A 27,514-nucleotide genomic window follows, 5' to 3' on the forward strand; every position below is an offset into this window, starting at 1 on the left:
GCACAGCTTGCCGGTTTTGATGAACACATGCAAAACAAATATTCACACCCTCGAAAGTTTGTAAGACCAGGCTTTACGCACGTGTTTTGGACTACGCCGACGCGTTTCGACTCATGCAACAATAATGACTGCTAGAGACTACTTGATGCCAACATACGTCGCAGTTGGCAACCTCGGAGCACATATTCGACATTTCTGTAACGTCCCCAGACACTATATTGCTGCTTTGCCGACACAAAGACCTCAATCCACATATTCAAAACTTGTTACGATATATCAAGGCTGCCTTCCATCGGGCTTCACACCAGCAGGAGGACCACTGTTAACCCTGTGGTCGCAAGTACACCTCACAATTCCGGTAATTGAGAAAAAGACCCGCCGCCCGCCAGTGGCTTTATACGACCAGTGACATTGTCATTGCTGAACCAGGCATATGAACAAAAAACGCACATTTACACCAATGCATCTGTCTTAGCCACCTGCTCCACAGGCGCTGTTGTCATCCCTGCTTTACAATCCACAATCAAGTTCAAAGTATCCCACGGCAACAGAACTTGCCGCCCTACGTGCTGCTGTTGATTATATCATACAAGAAAAATCTTGAAAGGGTCGTTTTTTTTTTGTGACTCCAAAGCAGCCCTTCAGAGTCTGCAGTCAGCCTTACGACGCAAGAGCCATGAACAACTGGTGTTTGAGACTAGAGAAGTTCTCCAACGAGGCTTTATAAACGGGCATGACATCATCTTCAAATGGCTTCCGGGGCACTGTGGCATCGTCGGTAATGACCTAGCTGATGATGCCGCCCGGTCAGCCCATAAAGAAACCCTGACAGTTCCCATACCCTTGTCAAGGACAGGCGCTGCGAGGGGTCTTCCTTTACTTTCTCAAACCAAAACCTCAAACTTCCTGGAGCACCCCGATTGTCTCGAACTGTCGTCTCCACCGGCTTTATCCTGCATTTAAGCTGAACATTACATCGCACTTCTCCCGCCGTGATGCAACTTTACTGTGCTGTCTGTGGATAGGGGTGGCTTTTACGAAGCCTACTTGTTCCTTAATGGAATGTCAGACACACATATCTGTGACTAAACAACTGTGAAGAGGTGATCGAACACGTGTTGTGTTTTTGTGATCTTTATGACATCGAACGCGATGTTCGTCTAAGTGTGTTAAACCGATTAGACAGCAGACCATTTTCGGAGACAGAGATTTTTGCACCATGGCCCCACGCGTCGCAGGCTTACAGAGCGACGCGGGCATTGCTACGAATCATGAAATGGACTGGCCTCAGTGAACGATTCTAGGCGTGAAGTGGACAAGCACACGTACTCGCACTGATAGTACCCTCCCTTTCCTTTCTTTTTGTTCATCCCTTAAACCCCTTCCCCCCTTGTAGGGTAGCAAACCGAACGCACGTCTGGTTGACTTCCCTACCTTTCCTTCGTTTGTTTCCTCCTCCTTCAGCTTCTCTTGTCAGAGTTTCATGCTTGAGATCTCGCGACCTCAATACGAAACTACTACGTGTGGTTGTTATGTCGGACCCAAGCCCTGGAAGTCTGGTTAGCGAGATTGATATAATATGAAGTCGTAGCACCGCTTCATTTCTTTTTTCTAACTGCTCCTGTTAAACTAGCGTATCACCGAAAAGGAACAGTATTAAATCTCCCCCCCCCCCCTTTTTTTTTTTGAATTTGAAAGCCTGTTCCTAATTCATAAGGTTTCGTGTCAAACTGAGCTTGTAAAAGAACAGCTATTCTCAGATCCATCCATACCCTTATCGTTTCATACCAATCACAAAAAAAGAATCCGTTTTTTTTTGTCATAACGAAATTGTTCCAGTTTGTCGCACAAAACGTATAACGAATGGAGCCCCATGTCTGCCTTCACCAGTTCATTCACTTATACGAATGCGTTCCGACTTTACTTGAAAAGTACTTTTTGCCCTAATCTTTCTCATGCATTCCATGGTTTTCCCGAGCCAACTTCCTGCTGCAGCCCGTTATGGGTCCTGCAGGTATGAAGATCGATAACACAGGACTCGCTTTTGCGAAAAAATTTACCGCGTATCTGCGTGCTTCGCTGCAAATGTCGTCGAAAGACGATAGTCTTCTGCCGGCCGTACTACATGAGTGCTGGTCTGATCCGCGGCCACCCGTGATGCTGTTCTCGTACCATTTCTGTCCTGGTATGAAGGTTTGTTTGAACAGATTTCATTTTACCGCATTATTTCATCAAGCGGCCATTTATGTTTTGCCCTGCCTCAGACAGCGCTTCCTTTATGTTGAATCGGCCGCATCTGGCTGGCATTGATAAAATTGAGGAGGCGCTGCGTGAGACATGGACGCCATCTGGCAATACATCGGGAAACATGAGCTTGTGCAGAGGGTTTCCTTCCTCCATGGCAGAGGGCGCTCGTCGGCGCGCAGTTGGGGAACGTCGTTCGTCGGCGCGCATAGCATGGCATTTTCAGCGCAGCTTAAGAAAGTAGGGTCTTTAGAGTTACGTATCTATGTATTTTCTATTAAAGGAACACACCTCCTAATACTTACCTAGTGATGTTGCGCCTCAGATATGCGTAATATTTACTTTGTGATCGATAACGTTCACAAGTGTGAACAGCCGTACCAGTTTAAGTAGTGTGGGCGGTAAGCAAGTGGTCCAACTTTGGCCGGGTGGCTGAATCGGGTGAAAGACAGACAAATAGACAGACCAAATTTTCAGCGTTTAAGTTCCCCAAGAAAGATTATTGTCTTTAAAAGTTAAAGCAAGCTTACTATAGTCTATATAGCACGACAAAGCACGACAAGGCGCAACGTCCACTCTGTCAGAGCACTCTTGAGCGACTGCCCGCACATGCACACAGCCCGTCCGCTCATGACGACAAACACCTCACAGCATCTGTGAGGTGTTTAACTATGAGGTGAAACGTAACCCCTCGAAAGTCGAGGGGTTAAGTTTCACTTTCTCCCAGGAAGCAGTCTCGAGTGCACCGCCCGTATGCAGGTTCGGACAACTAATAAACAATAAATAAATAAATAAATAAATAAATAAATAAATAAATAAATAAATAAATAAATAAATAAATAAATAAATAAATAAATAAAGTGTCCATGTATAGCTAAAGTTTGCAACGCGCGGTTCTCTTTTTTTTTCTTTGGTGACGGGAAGGTGTAGTTAGTGGATATTAGACTGATTGAGCGACGTGCTCATTAGACAATAAGCGTTTGATTGCCTAACATAAGCAAAGAAACACGGTATCTAAAGCTGAGATGTTGCAAGTGTTATATCAAAATGCAATATTCCCTGGTATTCATATAACAGGCATGTAACCTTTTGTCACAAAATACATTTAAGAACAGCAGGCCAGACCTGTTCCTAACCGTTCAAAACAAAGCCATTGTTGGTGGCTCTCGTGTATGCAGTTCAAATATTTGGCATCCCTATTGATCACCGTGATCGTCGTCATCGTCATCATTGTCGTCACTGGTAGACCATTATAATTATCACTGGAGCCCCGAGACAAATTTAGCGCCGGGCCCCAACATTTACTAATCCGGCAGTACCTGTAGCTAGTAAATTTGAAGGGCAAATGAATAAACAGTGACACCAGTTTCAGTTTTATTAGGAATTGAATATCATCTAGCCGGCTCTAAAGTCTTGCTTGATATTTCTCCTGTCCGTTCATTGTCGTTTTCGAGGGGTACATATTCAGGAGTCGTTCCTGACTCGATCATGCATCTAGCAATCCAGAGAATACCAAATTTCACTATGTCACCGATATCTCCAACCGACACTATTTGACCGCTTACAGGGGCACAAAGTTAAAACAGTTAATGAGCAGCGTGTAATCGCGTGCAAGTGAAGGACAATCTTGAGCATTGTTTTTGTCAACATTAGTTCGTTTGGTTATGTGACTGGGATTGCTAGGTCATCTGAAGAGGTACATTGCAGTGGAATTGCCTAGCCCAGTCATTGTCTGGGGGCGTACTGAGTGCAGTAGCGCACCCAGGATCTCTGTCAGGGGGGGGGGGGGGGGGGGTTGACAGTTTGCCAATACCATATAAACAGCAATAATTTCAAGTTTTTCACACGAAATAGTAAACAAATGCGCTTTTTGCGAGTGTGCAGACGATTGCGCGTCTTACATCAATTAGTTGCAGTACTCGAATGAGCAAGGAAAGAAAAGGGGTTAAACAAAAGGAGGGGTTAAGTCGGCCTCAAGGGTGGCGGGGGGGGGGGGGGGGTTACAACCCCCAACCCCCCCCCCCCCCCCCGGTCGGTGCGCCACTGACTGAGTGTCTTTCTTTTTTCTCCCTCTTTCTTGGCTAGGGGGGGGGGGGGGGGGCATTAACTCCAAACTTACATCTGGTACAATCACTGATCCACCAAGTATTTAGTCCTAGAAGTTGTTCTGTACGAATCATGACAGCTTTCATAAATGAACGCGACGCGCTTGCAGGGTTATGTTTATCAGTTTTTGTTTTGTTTTGGCTTACCGCACACCTTACCTGCACTACGGGAGTAAACATACTTTGAAGCAACTGCTTGCTGTGAAAAGCGTGGTTGTGTTTGTAGCAGGAGCTGCGTCATGACACCCGATACTGTCGTAAATCCTGCGCACGGCGCACAATGACCACGTGCCCTGCGCTGTGCTGGCAATCTCGGAGGTCATGGCTGGTCAGGCACGTCTCTTCTATGCCTCGGAAGATGGCGTCCCAGGCCTGCGCAGTGGACAGACCAGAGAAAAGAGCGCTGGATATCAAATTAGAGGTGCATAAACACTGTATTGGAGAGGAGCAGTGGAGAGGGAGCCAGCTATGGAACAATATCGAACAGCATAACCTGAAATCAGCAAAGTTTTATGTAATGGTATTCGAATAGTAAAATTTCCGAATCTAATCAAATGCAAGTATTAGGGAAAATCGACCTTCAAATATCGAATCGAATACAGAATACTTTTTTTTCTTTCTAGACAACGTGCCATGGGACATAAAGATTGTGTAGAGTCCGCCTGATAACAAAGTTTATTTACATTATTTCGTTCGTGCATGTAATGTCGTGCACAATCGGACATACAGTTAACTGGGGAGCTTGTGAATGATACGCAGCTTTCATTTATCTGGTGCACCATGGCAGTATGATGATAATGAAAGAAGAGAACAGCACACCACCGCATGCGCGTATAGAGTGTTGCGTCCATTGAAGGAGGTCAACATAATACTACAGCACCGCAGGTTCGTTTAATGAGATGCGACCGGGATGGACATAAATTAACCAACTGAAAAATTGTTTTGCCTAAACCGAGATAAGTGGATTGCTGGCGAGACATATTGAATGACGAGCTATTAAAATTGCTGCTCCGTACATTCGTCGAGAACCTGGCGCCTCTCTTCAGCACAAGTGTAACATCCTGGCCTATATGAATCGATACAGATACTTTCTTTCTAGACAACGTGCCAACATAAGATGTGTAGAGTCCGCTGATAACAAGTTTATTTACATTCGTTCGTGCATGTAATGTCACATCGACGACAGTTAACTGGGAGCTTGTGAATGATACGCAGCTTTCATTTATCTGGGCACCATGGCAGTAATGATGATATGAAAGACAGCACACCATCATGCGCGTATAGAGTGTTGCGTCCATTGAATCAACATAATCTACAGCACCGCAGTTTCTTTTAATGTGCGACCGATGGACATAAATTAACCAACTGAAAAATTGTTTTGCCTAAACCGAGATAAGTGGATAGAGTGCCTGAAGGCGAGACATCCTCATTGAATGACAGGAAGCTATTGTGCAAAAATTGGCTGCTCCGTACATTCGTCGAGAACCTGGCGCCTCTCTTCAGCACAAGTGTTAAAAACAATCCTGGCTTGCTTCGTTCTTTGTCCCCCGAGACTCCAATATGTGTCGTTATTCCTTATATTATAACAGAATCAAATATATCGACAATTTCGAATGGTGAATTCTCGAATCGAATACGAATCAAATGGCAAGCCCTGTTCGATTCGTATTCGAAATATAGAATGTTTGCACTCCCCTAGTTTTATGATAATTAAAATGGCAGTGCGAACGCCGCGATCTGTTCGAAGCGAGACCGTGGTGTGTGAGAACGCGTAGGTATAGATAGACGAACATTTTCAGATGAAGTCGACTCGCGCATACCGTGGGAAAATGGTGCGGAAAGCCTTGAGGATATTCTTCAGAATGTCAGTGCTCATGCAGCGATAAACGTGGCAGCGGAAACATAAATGAAACTAGCTGTGGAGACTAGTAAAAGATGGCTGGAAGGTAGGTAGTGTAAAGGAAGACAGAATACTCAATGAACCAAGGAAGGAAGGAAAGAGTGGAGAAGGAAAGGCAGGAAGGTTAACCAGTATAGCACAATCGGTTTGCTACCCTACACATGGGAACGGGATGGGGGGGGGGGAATGAAAGATGGGGAGGAGAGAGAGAGAGAGAGAGAGCACATAGAACAGTACACACATCAGCAGTCATAGTCCGTCACTCTTGCGTGGTACGTGACATCACTGTCACAGCCGCTTGTCCAAGCTCGTTTCTTCTAAAAAAGTAGTCCCTTCGTCGCCTTCAGCTGTGATCCCTTCTGTCGACGACATGTGAGAATCGTTTCTACTGACAATTGTCTATTGTCAAGGTGCGCTAGAACGGACGCCAGGGACTGTCTCGGAACATTATATTCAGGACAGTCGCATAGAATGTGTTCTAGCGTCTCCTCGCAAAGACAGGCATTGCAAAAAGCGTTGTCGGCCATTCCAATGAGAAATGAATAAGATTTCGTGAATGCCACCCCTAGCCATTAGCGATAAAGCATAGTGGCCTCTCTTCGGCGGAGTCCAGTTGGCATACAGAGATGCATCAGAGTTCAGCTGGTAATCACGATTGCTCCGGTTGGTCTGGCTACTTGGTGTGCACCATAGAGAGAGCGTGATCTCCTGTGGAAGCACTCGAAGTCTGCTGGCTGCGTCGGACCATGAGAGGGGTATGGCCTCTTCCTGTGTGTCGTCAAGAGCTGCCCGAGCGGCATTATCGGCGTCTTCGTTCCCTATGACGCCGCAGTGACTTGGCAGCCACTGAAATGTCACGTGGTGTCCTTTCTCATGTGATGTATGGAGTAGGCATCTAATATCGAATACTAGCTGTTCGTATAACCCGGGATGCAAAGCTGATAGCACAGATTGTAGGGCTGCCTTTGAGTCACTGAAGATTGACCATTGTCGAGGTGGTTCCCGATTGACGAAACAAAGTGCAGCGCGAAGAGCAGCTAGTTCAGCAGATGTCGATGTCGTTGGGTGGTCACTCCTGAAGCTGATGGTAATAGCTCTTGCTGGGACAACCGCAGCACCGGACGAACACTGGAGGTTTGTGTAACCATCAGTATAAATATATACACTGTCCGCATACCTCTCGTGCAGAAGAAGCAGAGACAGTTGTTTCAGCACAGGTGACGAAAGCTCAGATTTTTTCTTGATTCCTGGTACACTGAGATGTACTGTGGGGCTAATAAGACACCAAGGGGGTATCGATGGTTTAGATGCAGCGGTGAAGCCCGAGGGAAGTTTGTCGTTGTACTTGATGATAGTTTTAGAGAACGATGCTTGGCGCCTGTCTGAAGGTAGCGTTGCAAGGTGGTGATAGGGGGCACGTGCAAGATGTCTGATGTGCGTTCTCAGGGCTTCCACCGTAATGTGAGTTTGCATCGCATGGTCCCCGGCAATCGCAATAGCTGCCTCTGTTGACGTGCATCTGGGCAAACCAAGGCAAACTCTGAGTGCTTGAGCTTAATTGTTCTGTCTGCAGAACACGAATATTTGTCTTGCAAGTGTTGTTCAGTACAGGTAGACTATATCTTAAAAAACCGAGAAAGAGAGCTCTGTAGAGTTTCAGCATTTGCGTCTACTGACATCCCCCATGTCTTTCCTGTCAAGTATTTAAACAACTGGGAAGTTGCTGTGAGCCGCCGTTTCATGTAGGCCACGTGCGGGCTCCAACAGAGGTCTCGGTCAATGATTACGCCAAGAAACTTGTGGGTTCAGACATAGGAAATGGTCCGCCCATTGATTGAGATGACATAAGGCGTCATTGGTTTGCGAGTAAATGCCACTAGTGTGTATTTTTCTGGTGATATGCTGAGACCTTGTTTGCACAAGTAGCTCGCTGTCAAAGTTGCTGCTCTTTGAAGCCGTGCACGTATTTGAGGACGTGTGACTGCCGAAGTCCAGACACAGATGTCGTCTGCGTTTATTGAAATCTTGATGGTAGTTGATAAGTATTCAGCAAGTCCAAGAAGAGCGAGGTTGAATAGCGTCGGGCTGAGAGCACCGCCTTGAGGAACGCCTCGGCTCGTATAGCGTCGCGTAGTCGGGCCATCGTCAGTTAACACAAAGAATGATCTTGCAGATAGGTAACTTGCAATCCACAAAAAGACTCGACCACCTAGACCAACCGTCGCAAGATCATCGAGAACGGCCTCATGTAATACGTTATGGTATGCGCCTTTCACATCTAAGAATAAAGCTGCAGATAAACGCTTACAGGAAATGTCGTGCTGAACATACTAAACGAGATGCAACTACATTGTCGATGGAAGAGCGGTGACGTCGGAAACCAGCCATCGAATTCGGATAAATCTTGTACTGTTCAAGGTACCATTCCAGGCGGCACCAAACCAAAATTTCTACTGTGAATATGTAGCGCAGTGTATAACATTATTTAAAGATTTAAGTGCACGAGAAAGTTTTAAAGAACGAGCTGGGCGGCATGCTTCACCGTCGCGTTTCAAAGGCGATGCTCATATCATCATCACCACCAACATCGCCACGACCACCACCACCCCAACCACCACAAGCATCATCATCATCATCATCATCATCATCATCATCATCATCATCATCATCATGTAAAGTTACTGTATAGGCTGCATAGTGTTGGGGACGAGGACATACCGTGGCGCTGCCTGCCGCCAGCGCCGAGTAACGTAAATTTGTATCACGCGCCGCAGCGTCTCCTTCAGCGCCGTCGCGTGCTTCGGTTTTCGTGGTATAGCCGCGGAATTTCGGCTCGTTGTAGTAGTTTCACGCAACAACGGTTGTTCTTTGTTTTGATTTTAAGATTTTATATGCTGTATGGAAATATCCGGTGTTTCTTCATGTCAGTCTGAGCCGGATCTTGCTCTACGTACTATCACAGAAATAGAAACCATGGTAGGTTCTACAGACGCTCTCCAGTCGTTAAATCCTGCTGGCAAATTTTAAAGCGCGCGTATTTTGAAGCGTAGCTGACGCCCGAAAAGAACAAAGAAATAAAACAAAAACGCGAAGCTACGAAGTGAGTTGGGCCGCGGTCATATTTTTGTTTCGTGCTGTAGAGTTTGCGTAATTTTATCTTCTGATCGAATTATCTAGTACCCAAGGTCTTTGAAAATAAGTTAACTGATATCAATATTTCGAGGAGGAATATTTAACACAGTGAGACTGCCTAAGACATCTCTGACCAGATTACTTTTGCATAGAACAGTCCTTGTTTACTACAATTTTAACGAACGATCCGACCAAAACAATAACAAATCCCGGTCTTGGCTGGATGTATTCCCCGATAAGCGCGCTAACTAACATCTAGATGGCCCTGAGCACCTTTTCTTTATGTTTTAATAGGGCAGTCAGTACGGTCAAACGAAAATGGGCAACTTTTTTCAACAATCAAAATAAAATAAATCTCCTGAATCGTGAGATAAAATCGGCGCGTGCTCTCTCCATGGCGAGGCGATGTCACGGGATACAACTTTCTACGGAAGAACGATTGCAGCGCCGGCGATTCCAGTGGCGGCCTCGCGCCCAATACAGGGCTTCCCCGACTTTCCCTTGTCGAAACGTTGGCTCCAGCGACATTCCTTGCTTTATCACCATTGATCACTTCAATGGGAGAGAATGAATCGGAAGACGACGTTGGTACTTCTATAGGCCTCTCTAAAGGTGGTGTCACCGCATCTTAAGCTAAATGACTGAATGTTTTTTTTAAATGTTTTCCTCGCTTTTTTTCTTTTTGATGTGTATGAGCTTTTCTTAATTTTAGAACTGGAGCTTATTTCATCACCCGTCATAACATTGTCGCCTAGTAAAAAAATCATGCGCCTCATAAGCCTGTGGCTACTGCGGCGACGAGGAAACAATACATCGTGTTCGGCAAGTGCCCGCAATCAGTGTACAGAAATAATCGTTCTCCATCGTGCTGAACCAGTCGGACGACCAGCCTCTGTCGAAAGATTTCTACAGCACCGACGAGACTTGACGTCGCATCAGGAGGCCGCGCAACCCACCAGCTTGTGTGAACGAAGACAATCCCCTTGTTGAAACGATGGCTCCGGGCAGGGGCTTTCCTTGTTGGCCCACTGTTAATCAAAGAAGATTCAGACCGGTCATTCTCTGATTAACTTCCTCGAAGGTGAATTCCCTTGTTCCGATATACCACTCTCCAAATTCTACATCTTATGCTTACACTTTAATCATTCCAACAAGGTGAAGATAATTAAAAATGCAGCGATCATTGCCTGAAGTGTTATGAATAACAAGCTAAAATGACTCTTTTCCTCTGCTATACTCTGCCGTTGAAAAGTCGATAAAAAATCGGTATGTCGGTAGAATATCTTCTTGGGATTGGCGCAATCAAATGTAGTATGCCCATTTATGAAGACCCTGCTAAGAATTGCCAGGGAGGCAAGCTTGCACTGTTTATTATTTTTTGTTGTTTCTCCTTGATCACACTGCTGATAAATAATTCACTATGTTGTTACGTTTTAGCTGGAAGACAGAGCAAAATCATTCATGAAACGTATTTTTGGGTAGTTAAACAAAACTGCTTTTGTAAGGCATATTTGAAAGCAGCGCTAAAGATTTTTTTTATTTTGATCTGTATTTTTATCTCTCCGCTCTTTTTTCCGTCTTTCATTTGCCGTTACTCTTGCCCCAGTGCAGGGTAGCAAACCATAATCTCTTCCGGTTAACCTCCTTGCCTTTCCTACCTCTTTTCTCTCTCTCTCTTGGTCTGTATATTTAAGATTTAGAAAGCAGGCTTCCTTTTGGCTAGGAGATTTGCAGAAAACCACTTGGTTCTCATCCAGGTGGTGGTGACGGACAAGTTCCCCGTGGACCTTCACTACGTGCCACATCTGGACCAGGTGTGGGTTCTTTGCTGGCGAGGCCCCGTGGACCGTGGCACCAAGACCATCCAGATCATCCGCGATGCCAGCCAGAAGAAGAAGCATCACACCGTGCACCCAGAGCCAGTCGATGGACATTTTGACCTGGTAATGACCACCACGCGGTGCTGTGTAACTGCTATGCTGCCTGAAATATAGGCAGCGCACAGTGTCACAGGTCCACAGATTGTTATAGTTCAGGGCTCGTGTTCACAAAAAAGTGCTTACGCTAAATCTTTCCATAAGAGCAAATGCCGGTCAATCAGGATATTGGTCATATTATTAGCGAATGCGGCCAGCACTTACCAACGAAAAGCTTTGTGAATTCAGCCCCAAATGCACAATGGCAACGACCTCTGCGTCTCGCCGTGTATGTACGTGCGTGTTTGAGAGAGAGATAGATAGGGAGATTTCTTGCATTTGAAAGTCACGCTGCATTTCAAAAATGGTTTCCTTACAGTTATATTCACAAACTCGAATCGACTTAAACTTCCTTCTCGACTTCGCGAATACGTTTCTCTATCTTTGGGAACAAATGCAGCAGCATACGTCTCTACCGCAGAGCAGAGCCTCCCGATGATGATGATGATGACTTATTAGCATCCCCCTAGAAACGGGGCGGCGGCAAATAGTCACCTAGCCTGCTTGAGTTAATCAAGTAATGTATAGATATTTGTCACTCTAGTGTTTTGTCGATGTCTCAGTAACGTCCTCGAAGCTAAGTGCCTACTTAGGTGGAGGAGAGGCACTACACCTCACTCTGCAGAATCGAGGAAAAGTTTCCAGTCGAGGCCATTTGTAAATACGGGAGTTATACAGTTCCGGAAAACGGCGTAAACGTGGTAGGGCTTTTCAAACACTGGGATGGGACTAGTTATTTACGCTCCAGGTCCACCCAGACACGAAGAACCGATGAATGTGAGAGCTTTCTACTATTGGCGCCGAATTCACAAAGCTTGTTGCTTGTCAGTGCTGTTCGCCATTGGTTGGCCACCTTGACTAACAATGTGTCCAACATCGTGATTGGCTATCATCTGCTCTTAGTACCACTTTAGCGTAAGAACATTTCCTTAAGTGAGGGCCATATTTCTTCGGGTTTGGCTTTCTACTACACGGTGGTCGGAAACATCGGCTGAGATCACACGTTTTAACCCCCGAAGGAACTCCCTGTGACGCCACAGCTGTGAGAACATGTCACAGAGATTACAGTTAATTTTTGATTACTGAAACGATATTGTTGAAAGAAAATCAATTAAGGAGTTTTAGTAGATTTTTTTGTGCACTGGCCGAGGACCGAGTAAGACGACTTCAGTAAATAGCATGCTGGCAATTAGCACTAATGAAGAGGGCAGTGCCTGCCGTTCACAGGCATATTGGGGGCTATAGCAACAAGTACGTATGTACTTCACTGTCTTGGGCAGTTCGCAGAAATCAGTTTATTGAGTCCTCGTGTTGGATACAGTGTAGCATAAAGCGACCCTCCTGCACAGGCTAACATTAGGAGATCGAGAACGTTCAATGTTAACTGAAAACGTAAGTTTAGCGACAGGTTTCGCATTGTGCTCTGAGAGTCGCATACAATAAGAAATGAAAAGATGCACCTGCATTTGGATGGTTCTAATTAAGCTATTTAGCCTTCAACGGCATTTCACACGTTTAGCCTCTATAAAGATTAGTGTGCTCAACATTGATTACCACACCCGGAGTGCGAGTTCAATGAATTAGGGAGCAATTTTTTTTAATTAAGAGAGCCGTCGCAACGCCTGTCATTAGTTATTAGGTCATGCGAACAATTCGTGCGTGCCCTGCTCTGACCGAATCGGGGTGTTCCCTTCTTTGGCGCAGGTGAGCGGGCTGTTCATCCCGCCGGCGCAGGACCTCGGTTATCCTTGGAAATACGGCTACGTGGTGCACACCAACCAGCGAGGCATGTACAAGATGGACCTGCGGGCCATGAAGTACATCAAGACCGTCGATCTCACACCCTACAACTGTGCCCCGGCAAGCGCCGACTTTGCCTCCCTGGGTACGCGCAACGTGACTGCGACTTTCTTTACATTGAAAAAAAAAAAAAAACCCACGCTGACATGTGCATTGCGGTAAACTGAGCCCCTCTATAGCTGTGCCCACCTATAACTTGCCGCATGTAAAGCGATGTCAACTTACCTGTTTTGTGATATATGTTTATTCGTTGCAATATCTATCTCCTTTAAAGTTCCACTACGACGGGACTTTATTCGATCCCACGAGGTCGCGAGATCGAATCCTGGCCGCGGCGGCCACATTTCGATGGAGGCGAAATGCAAAAACGCCCGTGTGCTTGCGTTGTAGTGCACGTTAAAGAACCCTAGGTGGTCAAAATTAACCCGGAGCCCTCCACTACGGCGTGCCTCATAATCAGAACTGGTTTTGGCACGTAAAACCCCACAAAAGAAGAAAATAACATTTAAATTACGGTCTGCGCGTCCCGTGAAGGTGTCCAACGGCTGTCGCTCTAGGTTATTAAAAGCATGTGGCTTCGTATACACTAAGGCTGGCGTCAGGGAAGAAACGAATGAGCGAATTCTTCGGCACAAGTTACGTTCAGAAGCAATTCCAATTTCACCATTCAAATATATGCAGACTCAGAGAGCGAGAAGCATGGATTCGAATTATGGAGCACTCGGTTTGCTACTTTATACTTGGAGAGGGGAAAGGGCGAAGATAAGCAGACTGGAATGCGGGACGGGGGGGGGGGGGGGGGGTAAGAGAATGTGCGGGCGCCCACACCACAGGGCTCATTGTGCATTTAACGGCGGTGGCAAAGGCCAATCGTTTGAATAAGACGCAGCAGGGCACTGGCCACTTTCTCTGCTGATGACAGTTGAATTTATGGTTGTAATACCTTCTTTTCTGTAGGCATTCTGACGTACATTCCCGTTTGGGAGCACGGAAGGCATGAAAGGCATTTGTTCATGAAAAGAAGGGTATTATACAACATAGAATGTGTGCTATGGTCTCGTCGTCACTACAAAGAACATATTCGTGCTTTGTGGACACTTTTGCTATTGCGCCATCGGTCATGACTGGCAAACACATGTGTCCAGCCATGATCGATCGCATTGTGGATTCGATCTCTGGTTCATTGCGGACCTCAGTACTTAGCACAGCACAAATTGAGTGAGGTTATGTAGCATATGCATTCTTTATGCAATTGCGCGTTTTCTTTTTCTTTTTCACTAAGCGAAGCGCTAAGGCCTTTCAGGACACTTGGTATGCACATATTCATTGAGTACAACATTACGAGCACATAAAGCATCCATAAAAATAAACAACCTTACCATTGGGTACAGTTGGCACAGGTCAGTTAACTCTGGCAGAGGAAATGCAATCCCTGAGCGGAGGAATCATCTTTCTTCCCTGCGGGAGCAACACACCCTGCTTCTTCTGGCATAGTGCTGTTCGTATTTGCTACAAATGCCACGATCAGCGTACGGCGTCCTTTTTCCTGCGCAAAACAAGGCTCTTCATCATCTCGTTACTAGGTACATACTGTGCAATCATGAAGCAAATGATAGTGCAATTTCACACTGTCCTTCATAGGGTATTTCACTCCTTGGAGAGGAGGAGGAGGAAAACATTTATTGAAAAAAAAAGAAAAAGAACAGGCAGGTGTCTTCCTGCTTGTGCTGGGAGGCGCCCTCAGTCCAGGGCTCCTGCGTAAACCTTTCGATCTATGCCTTGAAGTGTCTCGCGCAACCGCACATTCGATAGCTATTGCGAAGTCCGGCCCACCGCGCTTCCATTGAATAGGTTTGTAATGATCTGCCGTTATTTCTTCATTTTGGCTTTGGGCATCAGCTGCGGAACTGCTCGTGCGTAAATAGCTCTGAAGCAGTTTACTGTCCTAAATTTTCCTCGCATAGACAGCTCGTGCCCGGTTGAAAGCAAACAGACTTGGGAAGAGAAAGCGTTCTGACTGCCCCCTGTGACATCATCAACGACATTGGAACTCCACAGGGATATCCTCTGCTATTGCCAAGCTTGATTGCTGTGCATGTACTGCGTCTTGTCTAACAAACGCGATAAGGTATTTTTAGCATAGTATACGTATATAACACAATATTTATGGTATTATAACAGCAGTCCAAGTTCGTCTTTCAACTGCGTCTCCAATACCTCTTACATTTCAGGAGACGCAATTTTCTATAGCTTAACGAGCGCTTAAGATTACAAAAACATGTCCACTTTCATAACTTCTTAGAAGCAATGCATACAATGCACACTTTGAGTCAGCACGCAATACTTCCATGAACGCAGTGTGAGCAAAGCCAGGGCAGTCTATCTACATGAATCTGGCGTCAGGGTATCCACAGAGAATCCAGGGTCACTTTGCTGTAAACGTTTTCTCCTTATACAGTTCAGTAAATAAAACATATGGTGAGCTGTGAAAGTTCAACAGTGCTTCTACCTGCGCAAGCACGGAATTCGAGAGGAGGTCAAGTTTTCCATTAGCGAGCTCCACCTCTGATTTCCCCGAAATCGCATGGCCATGGAGGGATGAAAACTATGAGTGCCTAGCAAATGAACGGATAAAGTGCGTGCGTGCGTGCTATCAAGCATCCTGAAAGCAGCAATAGTTCTTTAGGGTCGCCTTCTCTGTTGTGCATGATAGATGACGCCATGTACCGACTCTGGTGCAGGGGGCTTCGTGATCCTGGAGTGCCTGGAACCCATCACTCAGCGGCCCATGGGCCAGATCCTGCTCGACTACCTCACCGACACGGTGCTTTCGCACAAGACCAACCTCTTCGGCCGTCCGCGCGTCTCACCCGACTCGCGGCACGTCATCACGCTGCAGAGTGCCAACAACAGCGTCGTCATAGTAGCTCAAGAGGTCACCGAGCAAGGTAACAGCGTGCTTATCCTCCGTACAATAAAACCCGCACAGATTAGACGCAACAATGAATAACACTTTGGCATGAATGTAACCAAGTGACCCACACCATTGTCACGCGCAATCAACAAATGATTATTCGGACGCGCATGGCCCTAGGTTAAGTCAGCGACGTCTGATGGCCTTCGGAAAAACTTTTCAGATAGCAGTGTCAGGATAAAATAAGCAGGATGATACATGCCGTCTTACTGACCACCTCTCGAGTCATTCACACTTCAGCACGGCGCAGCACCTGCGCAAACCGATATGTGCTAGCATTATAGCGTTCGGCTTTACACGATGTGGAGAGCGTGTTAACACTGCCACGTGTTTGTGGCGTAGCGGATGCAATGTCGCTACGTACCTGCTATGCCCAAAGAAATTTAGTGTGACTTGCACACTTGTTGCAACCGCTGTTTTGCTGCGATGTCACGGTAAACCACAGCTCTCTTGGCGACATCTTTTCACATTTTGTTCTAGCTATATCGATGTTCCGCAAGACTAAAATTGCGAAAAACTTCTTATTTGTTTATTTTAGGATTATAAAGGCTACGTTGTGTTACAAAAAGTTGTGGTAGGCCAGAACATGTTAGAAGCCGTAGTCTTGCAGCAACAGCAAAACGGCAATGTCAGTGACACAAGCGAAGCAGCCGGTAACGAAGTCAAATGACAATTTATTCGAGATTTAAGGTCTCTGGCTGTTGCCTGGCTTGCCGGACAGGGAATGTCAAGCGATATGAATTCCAACTGAACAGTCGATTTTGTCTTGCACGGAGCTTTGTTTCTATAAGCTTAATAGCGCAGAATGTTCAACATGGTCGTACAAGTCATCGTCCATGCTTGTGCTTGTTGGATTGCCATTTGTCGTGTTCGTTGAAGCTGTAGATTTTGGTGAGACGGGTTGAAGAGGCAGGGACACAGGACGTCTTGCAGGAGACGAAGGAGGTGGCTGCACCCGTTTCCCGTTTCCCTTTTGGGGAATAAAAGGATAACAGCAGATGTTAGTGAGAAACACGGCAATACCAAGCTTTAAACTACATTTACAAGGTGAATAAATAATACGTATATCTCGACGCAAAATTTAGTCTTTCAAGGCTTCGGTTCTGTGGTGGAGCTCATGAAACAGGCATAAATGACAGAACTTTTCTCATGCGACGATCAGTTACCCAAACAGGAATTTTTCTTCCCCAAACGAACACTGGCGACACGAAAATGCGTTAAAAATTATTACACTTATTGGTTCACTTTTATATGACGTCGAGAGTATACATTAGTGTCATATTAGTAGGATCCCGAATGAAACAGGCGTACTCCAGTTTCAGTACGCCAAGGGGGTTAATTGTAAGCGTATAGTATTGGCAAGAAGAGACCAAGTGTTGTACTTTAAATGTAGCATTCCCGAAATACCTCATTTGTACCTTTACAGGACCGTTGGTGTTTTTGTGTACATGTGTGTGTGAGAAAGGGTGAAGGAACTTTAGAACTTGTGTCTTTATATTTATTACACTCGTATTTAACTGTAGCATTCCCATCGTTTTCTGCACATTTATGATGCTAGAAAAGTAGCCGGTGCCGCCTACAGACGCCATCTGCTTAAACGCAGATAACAATAATAAAGTATACTACGACGCTAACATCCGAGCATTCGTTAGCGTTCAGAGACAGATAAGGTCTGTCTCTGAACATGCAATGTGCATGAAAAGTCTTGCGTTAAATGGACTTCTAGCATACGCTTAATGACGGGTTGGCCAGTACGTCACCTTGGAGCTACACAAGCGGCGGGGAATGGTTGTGCTGGTGGCAGCTTGTGAGGCTATATTGATCCAACGTCTGGGAGCATCATTATTTTATTGTATGGCTCTCGCTTTCAGGAAAAATGCAGAAAGGAAATCTTCAGCATAGATTACGCCACTTATGAAGCATTTTAAAGCGAAGATTTCTTTCACTAACCCTCAGGGTTTCCTGTAGCTGTCTGTTGGTCGGTTTCTTGCCGAGTAAAGTGAGACAATCCTGGAGGCAGTGTAATAATAAAATGTGGCAATTCCGGGGATGGGGTGATCCAAAGTTGCCCGATCGCGGAGACAGCGTAATAATAAAATGGGCCGATCCCGGAGACTGGCGTAATCAAAGGTGTTGAAACTTATTTGGAGGAGCGCTAAACGACGGGACCTGGAAAGACAACAAAAGGGCGCAGACTAGCATTATGTTTGACAACGCGAACGTAGACAAAGGATGGCGAAAGAGGTGACAAACGAAGACAAGCGCTTTTTTTTATGATGAACACAAGAGTCAAAAAGTAATTCGTCACTGTCAAGTAAAATCAAGAAATCATTGACATATTTGAAAACTTTCAAGATTCACGAACCTGGGGGCTTAGAAACAACGATCTTATCGAGGTGTGTTAGGAACAGATCACTTAACAGTGACGCTATACACGAGCCGATACATATCCATCGTTTTTGTTAAAAACACTTCATCGTTCCACTCCGCGAAAGTGGACGTCAGGTATAGCTGCAACAAGTCAAGGAACCCCGGAACACCTACACCTGAATTGTTCTGGAAAGCCACATTACCATATTCAAAAATGCCATCCTCAGTACATGAAAGCAAATCTTTCGGCGGGAGATAATAATAAAGATATTTATTATCCATAGACAGTGCCTTACTCCGCCTGCTCGGTAGCTCATTCAGGAACTGAATTACTTCTGTAAGGAAGAACACTTCCTTGTCATACTTCGGAGTAATTGTTCACTAAAGAAAGGTGTCATTCGTGGGTAACCAGCTTCAAAATTTCTTGCAAACACAGTGAAACAGATATCTGCCAAGTACCATTTTACAAATTATTGCGCGCAAGGGCAAGTCAGACTTCAGAGTTTTTGAAGAAAAATAAATTACGTTCAACGCCAAATTATCCTTGCCGATAGACTGTGCCAATTTCGACAAATTTAGCTTCGTGCATAGATCTTTTGCCCTAGCTTTTTACTTCCTTTAGGCACACATTGGACAACTGATCGAGTACCGAGGTAATAGCTGACTTAGCCTTCGAAAAGAATGTGGTAGCATGCAATACTGTAAACCCTCTTTCCTTATCAGAAGGTAAAACACAATGACTGTTTTCCTTGGCGTATGTCTCAACTCTCCTCATTGGTACAACACTGGAGCTAAGCGCGTAGCACGAGACCACATTAACTCCTTCAGACACACCTCTTTGGCATTCATTATCCGGAACTCGCTTGGAGGCACTTCTCACCATGTTCAGCGTATCCACGAGAGTGTTCCTGTTTTCAACGGCAAACATTGGCCCAAGAGCGAGGGTGCTTTTCACGAAGTCAGGTAGGGAGCCATTGCCAGTTCGGTATGGACAACCGCGCTGTGGCCCTTACTTGATGTCGGCGAGTTACGGCGGAGATGAAGCAAGACCTGTAGCCACGTTTGTTCCACCGTATGGTCGATGAGTACGTTGAACTCCCGCCACCTTTTCTTCTTGGCTCCGAGGCTCGTTTTTTCCGGCTGTATCTGGATGTACAGAGACTCATGGCACGGGCCTCCATGTTTCAGCCACTGAGACCGCAGGAGCTTGCAGACCCTCAAACCGTGACCACTGGATGGACTGAATCCACCAAACATGATGTGTACTTCTAGAGGATCGAAGCTGCTTGGTACGGATGAAGAATGAAAGCACGCGAGCGCGACACATGGCGATGGCCTTGAGGGTTACCAGAAAGGACAAGTGCGTATAAGCACCGAGTTATTAGGGCCCGAACAAATAGAAATAAACTGCAGTAAGCTATGCGATCCGGTCATCGTATGTTGCCTCTTTCGCGGTCCTTTGTCTACGTTCGCGCTGTCAAACATCATAGATCAACACCAACTAGCCCGGTCGCATGCCTTACCGCAGACTATCGACCAGTTTTTATGTGAAGGAACATTTGTACTAAAAGACGATGCGCAAATAGTTAAAATCCGTTCACTACTATGCCAAATGGTCAACGCATCGAGCGACCCGGGCGCACAGCCATGTCACTAGATCAGACGATCAAAACTGTTCAGGTAATTGAGCTCTTTGTCGATTAAACTTAGTGATGGCGCGTTTACGTAAGAGGAGCTCCTCCTATGTATCGCATGCGCTTCTACAATTTGGCGCGTTTTTTGGTCTCTGTGTCGCCTCAGGCGTTCCTTCATATGTTCCTTCAAATAAAAGCTGCTTGTTAGTCTGCGCCCTTTTGTTGTCTTTCCTCGTCCCATCGTTTAGCGCTCCTCCAAAGAAGCTTCAAAATGTACCAACTATAGCTCAATTTTCAACCCATCTGCAAAGGTGTCGACTTGATGGGACGATTCTTACATCAGCGAATGATATGTGTCCTGGCAAGTTTTTCATGTGGTTATTAATGCGGGCTGATCCTGCAGGCAGTGCAATTCTGCTAATCCTATACAATGCTATCGCATTGCAGTTTCTAGCTTCTTTGCCTCTTCCTCCGGGTTTGGCGTCGGTGTCTCGACGAGTAGACATAACCAGTGGTTCGCGTAATGCCGCGAAATGCCGCTTCTACCACACAGCTGTAGCGCGGAGAGACGAAACCCGAAGAACATTCATAGGATAAAAGTCATTTTCAAAGGAGAAAGGAAATTTCGCTTGACAGACTCAGCGGCAGGTCTCCGTGGTCACGTGGGTCAAGTGGTGGTAATGATTCATCTATCACTTGTTCGTCAGAGGTGTTAACATGCCCAACTGAGTATCATACTTCCTGTATAAACGCCTCTGCTCATAATGCTTCCTTCACCACTTTCAGAACTTCACATTGTCGGCAGAACATCGCGTACTATAGCTTGGAAGAGTTAGAGTTTTACATACACAATGAGACATAGCTGCATTTTGTCGCTAGTTCTAATTGCCTAATGTGCTATAAAGCAAAAATTTGACGAAGTTTAAAGATAATTGATGAGCACGAAACCTGACCGTGCCGTATGTAAAATTGCGAGCAAAAGTAGCAGATCATAGCAAGTTTTTGAATAATTGTGATTGTGTATTACCTGACAACACAGCTGTCCTTCCACGATATTGTGGTTCATTCCAGTACATAGATGTCATCCTCACCTATAGAAGCAACGACGACAGCTCTTCTGGTCGAGGCAAAAACGGTGTTCGAAGCCGGAGGTGGCGATTTGTTACTTTCGCACGCGGGGGGTACTAAAAGACTCTTCTACAACTGCCTTAGCGGGTAACTACTTCCACGTAAGCCACTACCACGAGACCCTCGAAGACCAGCCATTCGTGTCTCAACTTTACGGTTTCACCAATAGGGCTAACCGCTTCAATATCGAAAATATTCCGGAGGGAGAAAATTTTCCGGCTAACCGAGTGCTTTCATGCGATACCTCGTAGGTCGTGACCAAGTGAAGAGTGAACTATTTGCTTCTCTTTTTGTTTTGCTTGAATTGTGAAGGTTGTCATCCAAAATAATGAAAACGTTACATTTATTATTATCCTCATTTTGGTGCTGTATTTTTCTGCTAGCAAAAGAAGCCAGTGGCATGCATGTAATACTGCTGTTAGCGGCCACGCGTTTTAGAAGTAAAACGACTTTTGAGTATTTCGGGAGTAAATGTCCAAAAGAAACATTGTATGCATGGGACCACTGATACTATCAAGGTGCTTTAGGAAATTACAGCGTCTCTATTGTGAGCGCGGAAGTCCGTTTCCTGAAAACATGTCGCACAAGAAACCGGTTGGCGTAAACACGAGTCCCAGCAAAAAATAATTTCATAAGGATCGAGTGGTTCCGGCAGAATCCGCTCGCGCACCCGTATTCACAACACATGCCACCTTTTGGTGATGCTCCTTAAGAAATAGCGGAACAACACACGTGTCAAAATCCGGCTGTTACATAACCTCTCCGATATAGCGTTCTGGAGTCTAGTAGCAATCTCTTCTTTTCAAACTTACTCATAAGAGAATTTTTCAGGATAGCGCGTGTGACCCACTATGGCTCATGCAAACGTTGTTTATTTGCATTCAATTGCACGTAACACTCAACAAGCCTTCCAAACACTCAAAATGGATGAACACCACGTCATACAGCCTCTATTGCACGCTGCAGCGCGGCACATCAAGTCGAAACAACTACACATGCTTTAGATTAGGTAAAGTATTTCGTAATAAAAGCTGCATCCAACTGTCAAGTTTATTTTCTACCAACAATAAACATTGCAAGGCAATGCTCGATACCATTCTGCCTGCACCTTGTGCCAGCTTTCGTCCTTGTACTACACAGTAATTTTAAACTACTTATGAATTACGTTAGCTGGAGCCAACATCAGTAGAAAGTTCCGCTCATCTCGTTTGTCATAACTAAATTCATTAGATTACCTGCATAATTTCGAGATATCCGACAGTGTTCAGACCATGGCAGTTCATTGAGAATTAGAGGAATTGTATAACAGATTTGGACAGCAATAAAACTCAAATGTTCTGACTCGGACCATGTAATTTGCATTTGCAGGCGCTTTAACATGCCAAGGGCTGTCTTAAAGGACATTTTAAACACACGTAACACAAATGCCTTGAGCTGCAGAACGCCCTTGAATCATGGCTATGCTTCTTCCTGACTCTGCTTGGTGTGCTAGTCAGGCGTTTATAGAATTTCTGCTGGACACAGTACTCAGCCAGACACCTAATTATATTGAGCTTGCGTGATAGCCTCGTACCTGCGTGCCTGTATGTGTGTGTCCTTTTCTCTCACTCTCTTTCATCCCTCATCATAGAGTACAACTGCAGTAGCATGTAAAGCTTATCACTACATATGCTAATCTGTCCATGTTATCATTATTTTTCTCTCTGTGGCACTTGTATCGCCACTAGGAATGTCTACGCCTTGTACCAGTCGCTGAAACAATCCACTTTGTCTGCTCCTTTTGTTATTCTCTGCCTTCAATTTTTATTTATCTTTTGCTCTGGCTGCCATTTCGCAGGTCTACGGTTCCTGTTCGACGTGAAGACAACGCTGCAGATCAGCGACGCAACTTTCTTCACGTCGCGCACAAGCCACAGCTACGACTTGTACGCCAGCTCGTCCACCAAGGAGGACATTCTTTTGGTGAACCTGCAGGACGGCAAGGTCGAGGTCATCACGGGCACGGGCCGCGCGATCGATCCACGTGGTGCACGCTGGGGCAACGCCAACCGGCCCATCAGCAGCGCGGGCGTCTTCGGCACCTACATGGTCACCACGGCCAGCGAGGCCGTCTTCGTGCTCAACGGCAAGACGCGCACTGTCAACTGCGAGATTGGCAATGTCGTCCATCCGCGAATGATGGTTTGGGTGCGCTCGCCCTAAACTCGCCCGTCTTCTCTCCGCCTGTCACGCTGCCCCGCCTTTTCCCTCGACCAATTCCAGCCTATGGCTCTCTCTCTCTCTCTTCTCTCTCCACTTTCTTTTCGCCTTTCTTCTACGGTTATTTCAGGTGTGTATGAGGCAAAGAACAGCGCCGTCGCTTAAATTGGCAGCGAGCTGAGATGCGGCGCGTTTCTGGCCTAAAAAATCTGTGCATTTAGCACGGTCGTTGGTACACACAGCATCGTCCTATGTTTCGGAGAGTACTGTGCGAAACGGCGCCGACGTTGAAGCAGCTTTTTCATCTCGGAAAGCCCTGTGGGGGAGAGAAGGCTCCACTGAGGACGCCTGGTAGGGATCTGGGAGCAAGACGATTGTGGCAAGGCCCAGCGCCGTAATTGCGTAGCCAACTTGGCCGAAAGCTGCAGCGTATCTGTTCGCGCAGAACTGCTCGCGAGTCTAATGGAAAGAACTGAACCTGTCGCTCTATCTGAGCAAGCCAGCTAAGCCTAACAGATCTGAGCTTGAAAAACCGACGGCGCAGTAACACCTTAAGTAATGCCTACTTTCACCCTAAATCAACAAACAGGCGTCACACTTTCGAGCGGAAATGCTTCTAGGCGTATTCAGTCTACAGCGAGCAGGAGAAAACAATACACAGCACATTTAACCACAAAGTTTTAACATTTGACGCCATTTTATATGTCCAATTTTTTCCTCCTTAAATAGTTCGTTTCCGAGCAATAAGTTCTCGTCCAAGGGCGCGACAGTCGTTGTGTTGGCGATATAGAAACATAAAAAAAAAACACGTTTGTATACGTGAACACGCGCTGCCTATGCTTCTTTGGGAGACTTTCTCTTTCAGTGTTCGAGGTAGAAGAACGAGGCTCATGGCCGCCGTCCACTTAGCTGCTTTGCGGTCTAGTCCGGAGAACTGCATTCCATCATATTGTTGGGTTTGTCTTTTCTGTGTACATGCGCTATTAAAGGTAGCGAGCGCGTGAAACGCAATGATGAGTTTAGGAAGAGGTGATCAGAACAACTTACACCGACATTTAAAGTCACACGTGGCAGGCGCCAATCATGAATAGTGGCAGGGGCCGCCACAACATTTTTCTTATTCGTGAGCAGCGTGTGCCGCAACTTTCTATCGAACACTAAAGTTTGTTAGGGTTATCAAAGGCACAAGAGGGGGGGGGGGGATTATCTGTAAAATTTTCTGCTGTTCACGAAGAATCGAGGCATTTGTCTAGAGGCTGCTGGATGTCCTTTAAGGAGCAGTTTCTACGGTTTGGCTGGGTGACGACGCTGCTCTCGTTATGAACTTGTGGTCTCAGCTGAATCGGCAATGCTGTTTACAAGAAAATTTCCTCCGACCTCGCTACTTGATCCAATTAATATTAACGGCAGTAAGGGAAACTCGGGTAACACTTGACGTGTCCTGGGTCGACTGTTTCTCGCCGAAATTACGAATCTGAATAGCTGTAGCAAACAAACAGCTTAATCAGTGTTTAGTTTCACTAGTAACTACTGTCCTCATACTACTATTCTGTGGCCAGAATTATAAGGTGTCATAGCGGGACTTGCATACTTGAATAAGATTATTGATTTTGCTGTTAGATTTTACCTCTGAGAAATTTCTACGTGTTCTTAATTAAAGCGCATCACAGCTAGACGCTTCTGACTGTCGCGCACGCAAACAAATGCTGTATTTTCTCGCTTTATTCCTTTCTTTTATCCAGCGCTGACAAGGTTAGTCGTTCGACTATGGGTGATCGCATCTGAAGTAAGAGGACGTTTAATGTGGCCTTTTCTATTAAGAAGGGCCATTGCGCTTCTACTATTACCACCGGCGATGGTTAAAAATTCATGTTGTACATAACCTATAGCGATATGTATTTGTTTCAGGTTGTGCAGTACTCGGCGTCTTCTGTAGCATCTGAGCTCTATCTGTCAAGTGGAGTTTGCGCTTAGTCGGTCATGATTTTTCAGAGTGCGCTAAAGCTATATACATGGACAAGTATGAGCGTGTTACAGTGTGCGAAAGCGGCATGTTGTGGTATTTATTTTGGCGTCCGTGGCTCTCTTAACCCGGACAGATACGCTGCGGATGTCCATGCACAGCTTCCTTTGCCTGAAATGCCTCAGCTGAAAGGACTCAATCTTGACCAGATGTCACGACAGATTTAGGCTTTCACTGTATGATCGCATGCGAAGTTTAGAACGTGTTAAGGTGATACAATATCGTGCTGGCCAGTCTCGTAGTTGTGATGGTCATGAAAACTTTTTCGCTTCCTCTAAAATGGCTCGGTATGACTGTAGCAAAGGCGGCCGAGTAGTACGCACGAATATGCGCAGGAAAGCACAATTTTCTGTCGTTTATGAAGAAATATTATGATTGTTCGATAGGTAAGCTACGAAAGTTGGGGAAGAAGCGTCCGTTCATCTGGTACTGTCCTGCATCCACGTAATCCATGCAGTCAGAATGATATGTGTATATTAAAAAAGAAGCTTTTTCTACTTTAGTTACTTTTTATTTTGACGTTCGCGACTGTAATTCTAGTCTTGACTGTAATTCTCGTCCGTGTAGTGTCACACTTGTAAATATGCGTATTTGGAGTTAAAATGAAGATATGTTGCGCCGAGGCGCGAATGTAGACCAACTTGTTTTGCTATATATATGATTCTCAGGTGTGCTTGTCGAAAGTGCATTGGTGTGTATGTATGTGGCATAAATAAAGAACTGTGCTAGAAGCACTTAGCATTTTTCATGCTCCTTGTGATGCGGGGGTGTGCTTTCTGTCGCGCATTTTAATTGCTCTGGAGCTGGTTTCGTTACTCATGTTACACAGTATGATGTAGTTCAAGTCGATTTTTAGTTATGTCGTTATTTTGAAAAATTTAGGTTTTTGTCCATTCTAGTGCATAACAAAATATGACGCAACTGTGGACTGTCTGATCATGCTTTTTTTTAACTGATGCTCGATTGCTGTCAAATCATACTCAATTCATTTGAAACAAAAACAAATGAATGAATAGAAAGGAGACCACTTGGCAAATTCAGGAAAACAAAATTTAAGTGTTTATTATCGTAAAAATTTATAGTAGACGAAACAAAAGCCAGCATAACATTTCTTCGTAGCACAAACTGCACTGGTGTCTTCTTGCGGGCCGACGACGCCCCCTACGCGGTTCGGGATACTCCTAGATCGGCAACAAATATAGTAAAAATTATGCTGCTTCTGTTACGTGGCCTAAATACTCATACGAGGCGCGCTATTTCAGATAAGGAAAGGCGTAAATATTCTGTGGTGGCGTTCTGCTAGTCGTCGAGTTGAGAAACTTTGCAAGAAAACAGCCTACCGTTACTAGTCGGCATTGTGCTCGGCTACGCGGAGCAAATTGCACGCGCCACGCCGAAACTGATAGCCATCGAGGGCGCACGCAACGTGGGCTCTCCGAAGCCTTGAGGGGTGTCACGTAAGGTTGGATGGCGCACGCAACGAAATGAGACGCCCCCCTCGCCCTCCCAGAGCACAACGCGCCGTGTCTCCCTTTCCGTGCGTCCTCCGAGCCCCCCGGTCACGTTGTACGTCGCGCGCAACTGTCAGCGGCGCCTGAAGTCAGCGAATCGCAGATGGCCACCGCTGCTGAAACCGCATGTTCCCGACATGATTCTTCCTCCGTCTGCGGCGCAGTCGCGACGCCGACGAGCCTCGATTCATGACGGTCGAGAAATGTACTTTCCAACTTGTGCTGGCTGTATACATGTGCTATTATTTTCTGTAAGTAGACACTTTCATGCGTGGTTATACCGTCTGTCTGCTTGTCACACGGCTCGTGAGATGCGTAAGAGAATGTGACGAAAATGCTTGAATAAAAAAGTTGCACTTGCATCGGCAGTGTGTTGTTTCGTTCTTTTCCCTTGGCTCTAAAGCGAGAATTGGCCAGCTGGCCCACACTCATTTTTATATTCCCGGGGCTGCTAAGATCCCCACTTTCGAAGGTCTTCAGTTTTAAGCATGAAATGCTTTTAGCTCCCGTTGTCGACG

At 45.7% G+C, this 27,514-nt stretch overlaps 1 protein-coding gene across 1 annotated transcript in view; it reads left to right on the top strand.

Moving 5' to 3' along the window:
- LOC119436996 (follistatin-related protein 5-like) overlaps positions 1-27,352 on the top strand; it is a 397,352-nt gene extending 370,000 nt beyond the window's left edge. The window contains exons 12-15 of the mRNA XM_037704047.2: positions 11,139-11,324; positions 13,062-13,242; positions 15,899-16,105; positions 23,101-27,352. Of these exons, the coding sequence (XP_037559975.1) occupies positions 11,139-11,324; positions 13,062-13,242; positions 15,899-16,105; positions 23,101-23,465 (939 nt within the window). The 3' untranslated portion in view covers positions 23,466-27,352. The remainder of the gene's footprint in view (positions 1-11,138; positions 11,325-13,061; positions 13,243-15,898; positions 16,106-23,100) is intronic.
- Positions 27,353-27,514: the final 162 nt, after the last annotated feature.

This window comes from Dermacentor silvarum, chromosome 1, assembly GCF_013339745.2.
Source record: "Dermacentor silvarum isolate Dsil-2018 chromosome 1, BIME_Dsil_1.4, whole genome shotgun sequence".
In the NCBI taxonomy this organism is placed as follows: domain Eukaryota; kingdom Metazoa; phylum Arthropoda; class Arachnida; order Ixodida; family Ixodidae; genus Dermacentor; species Dermacentor silvarum.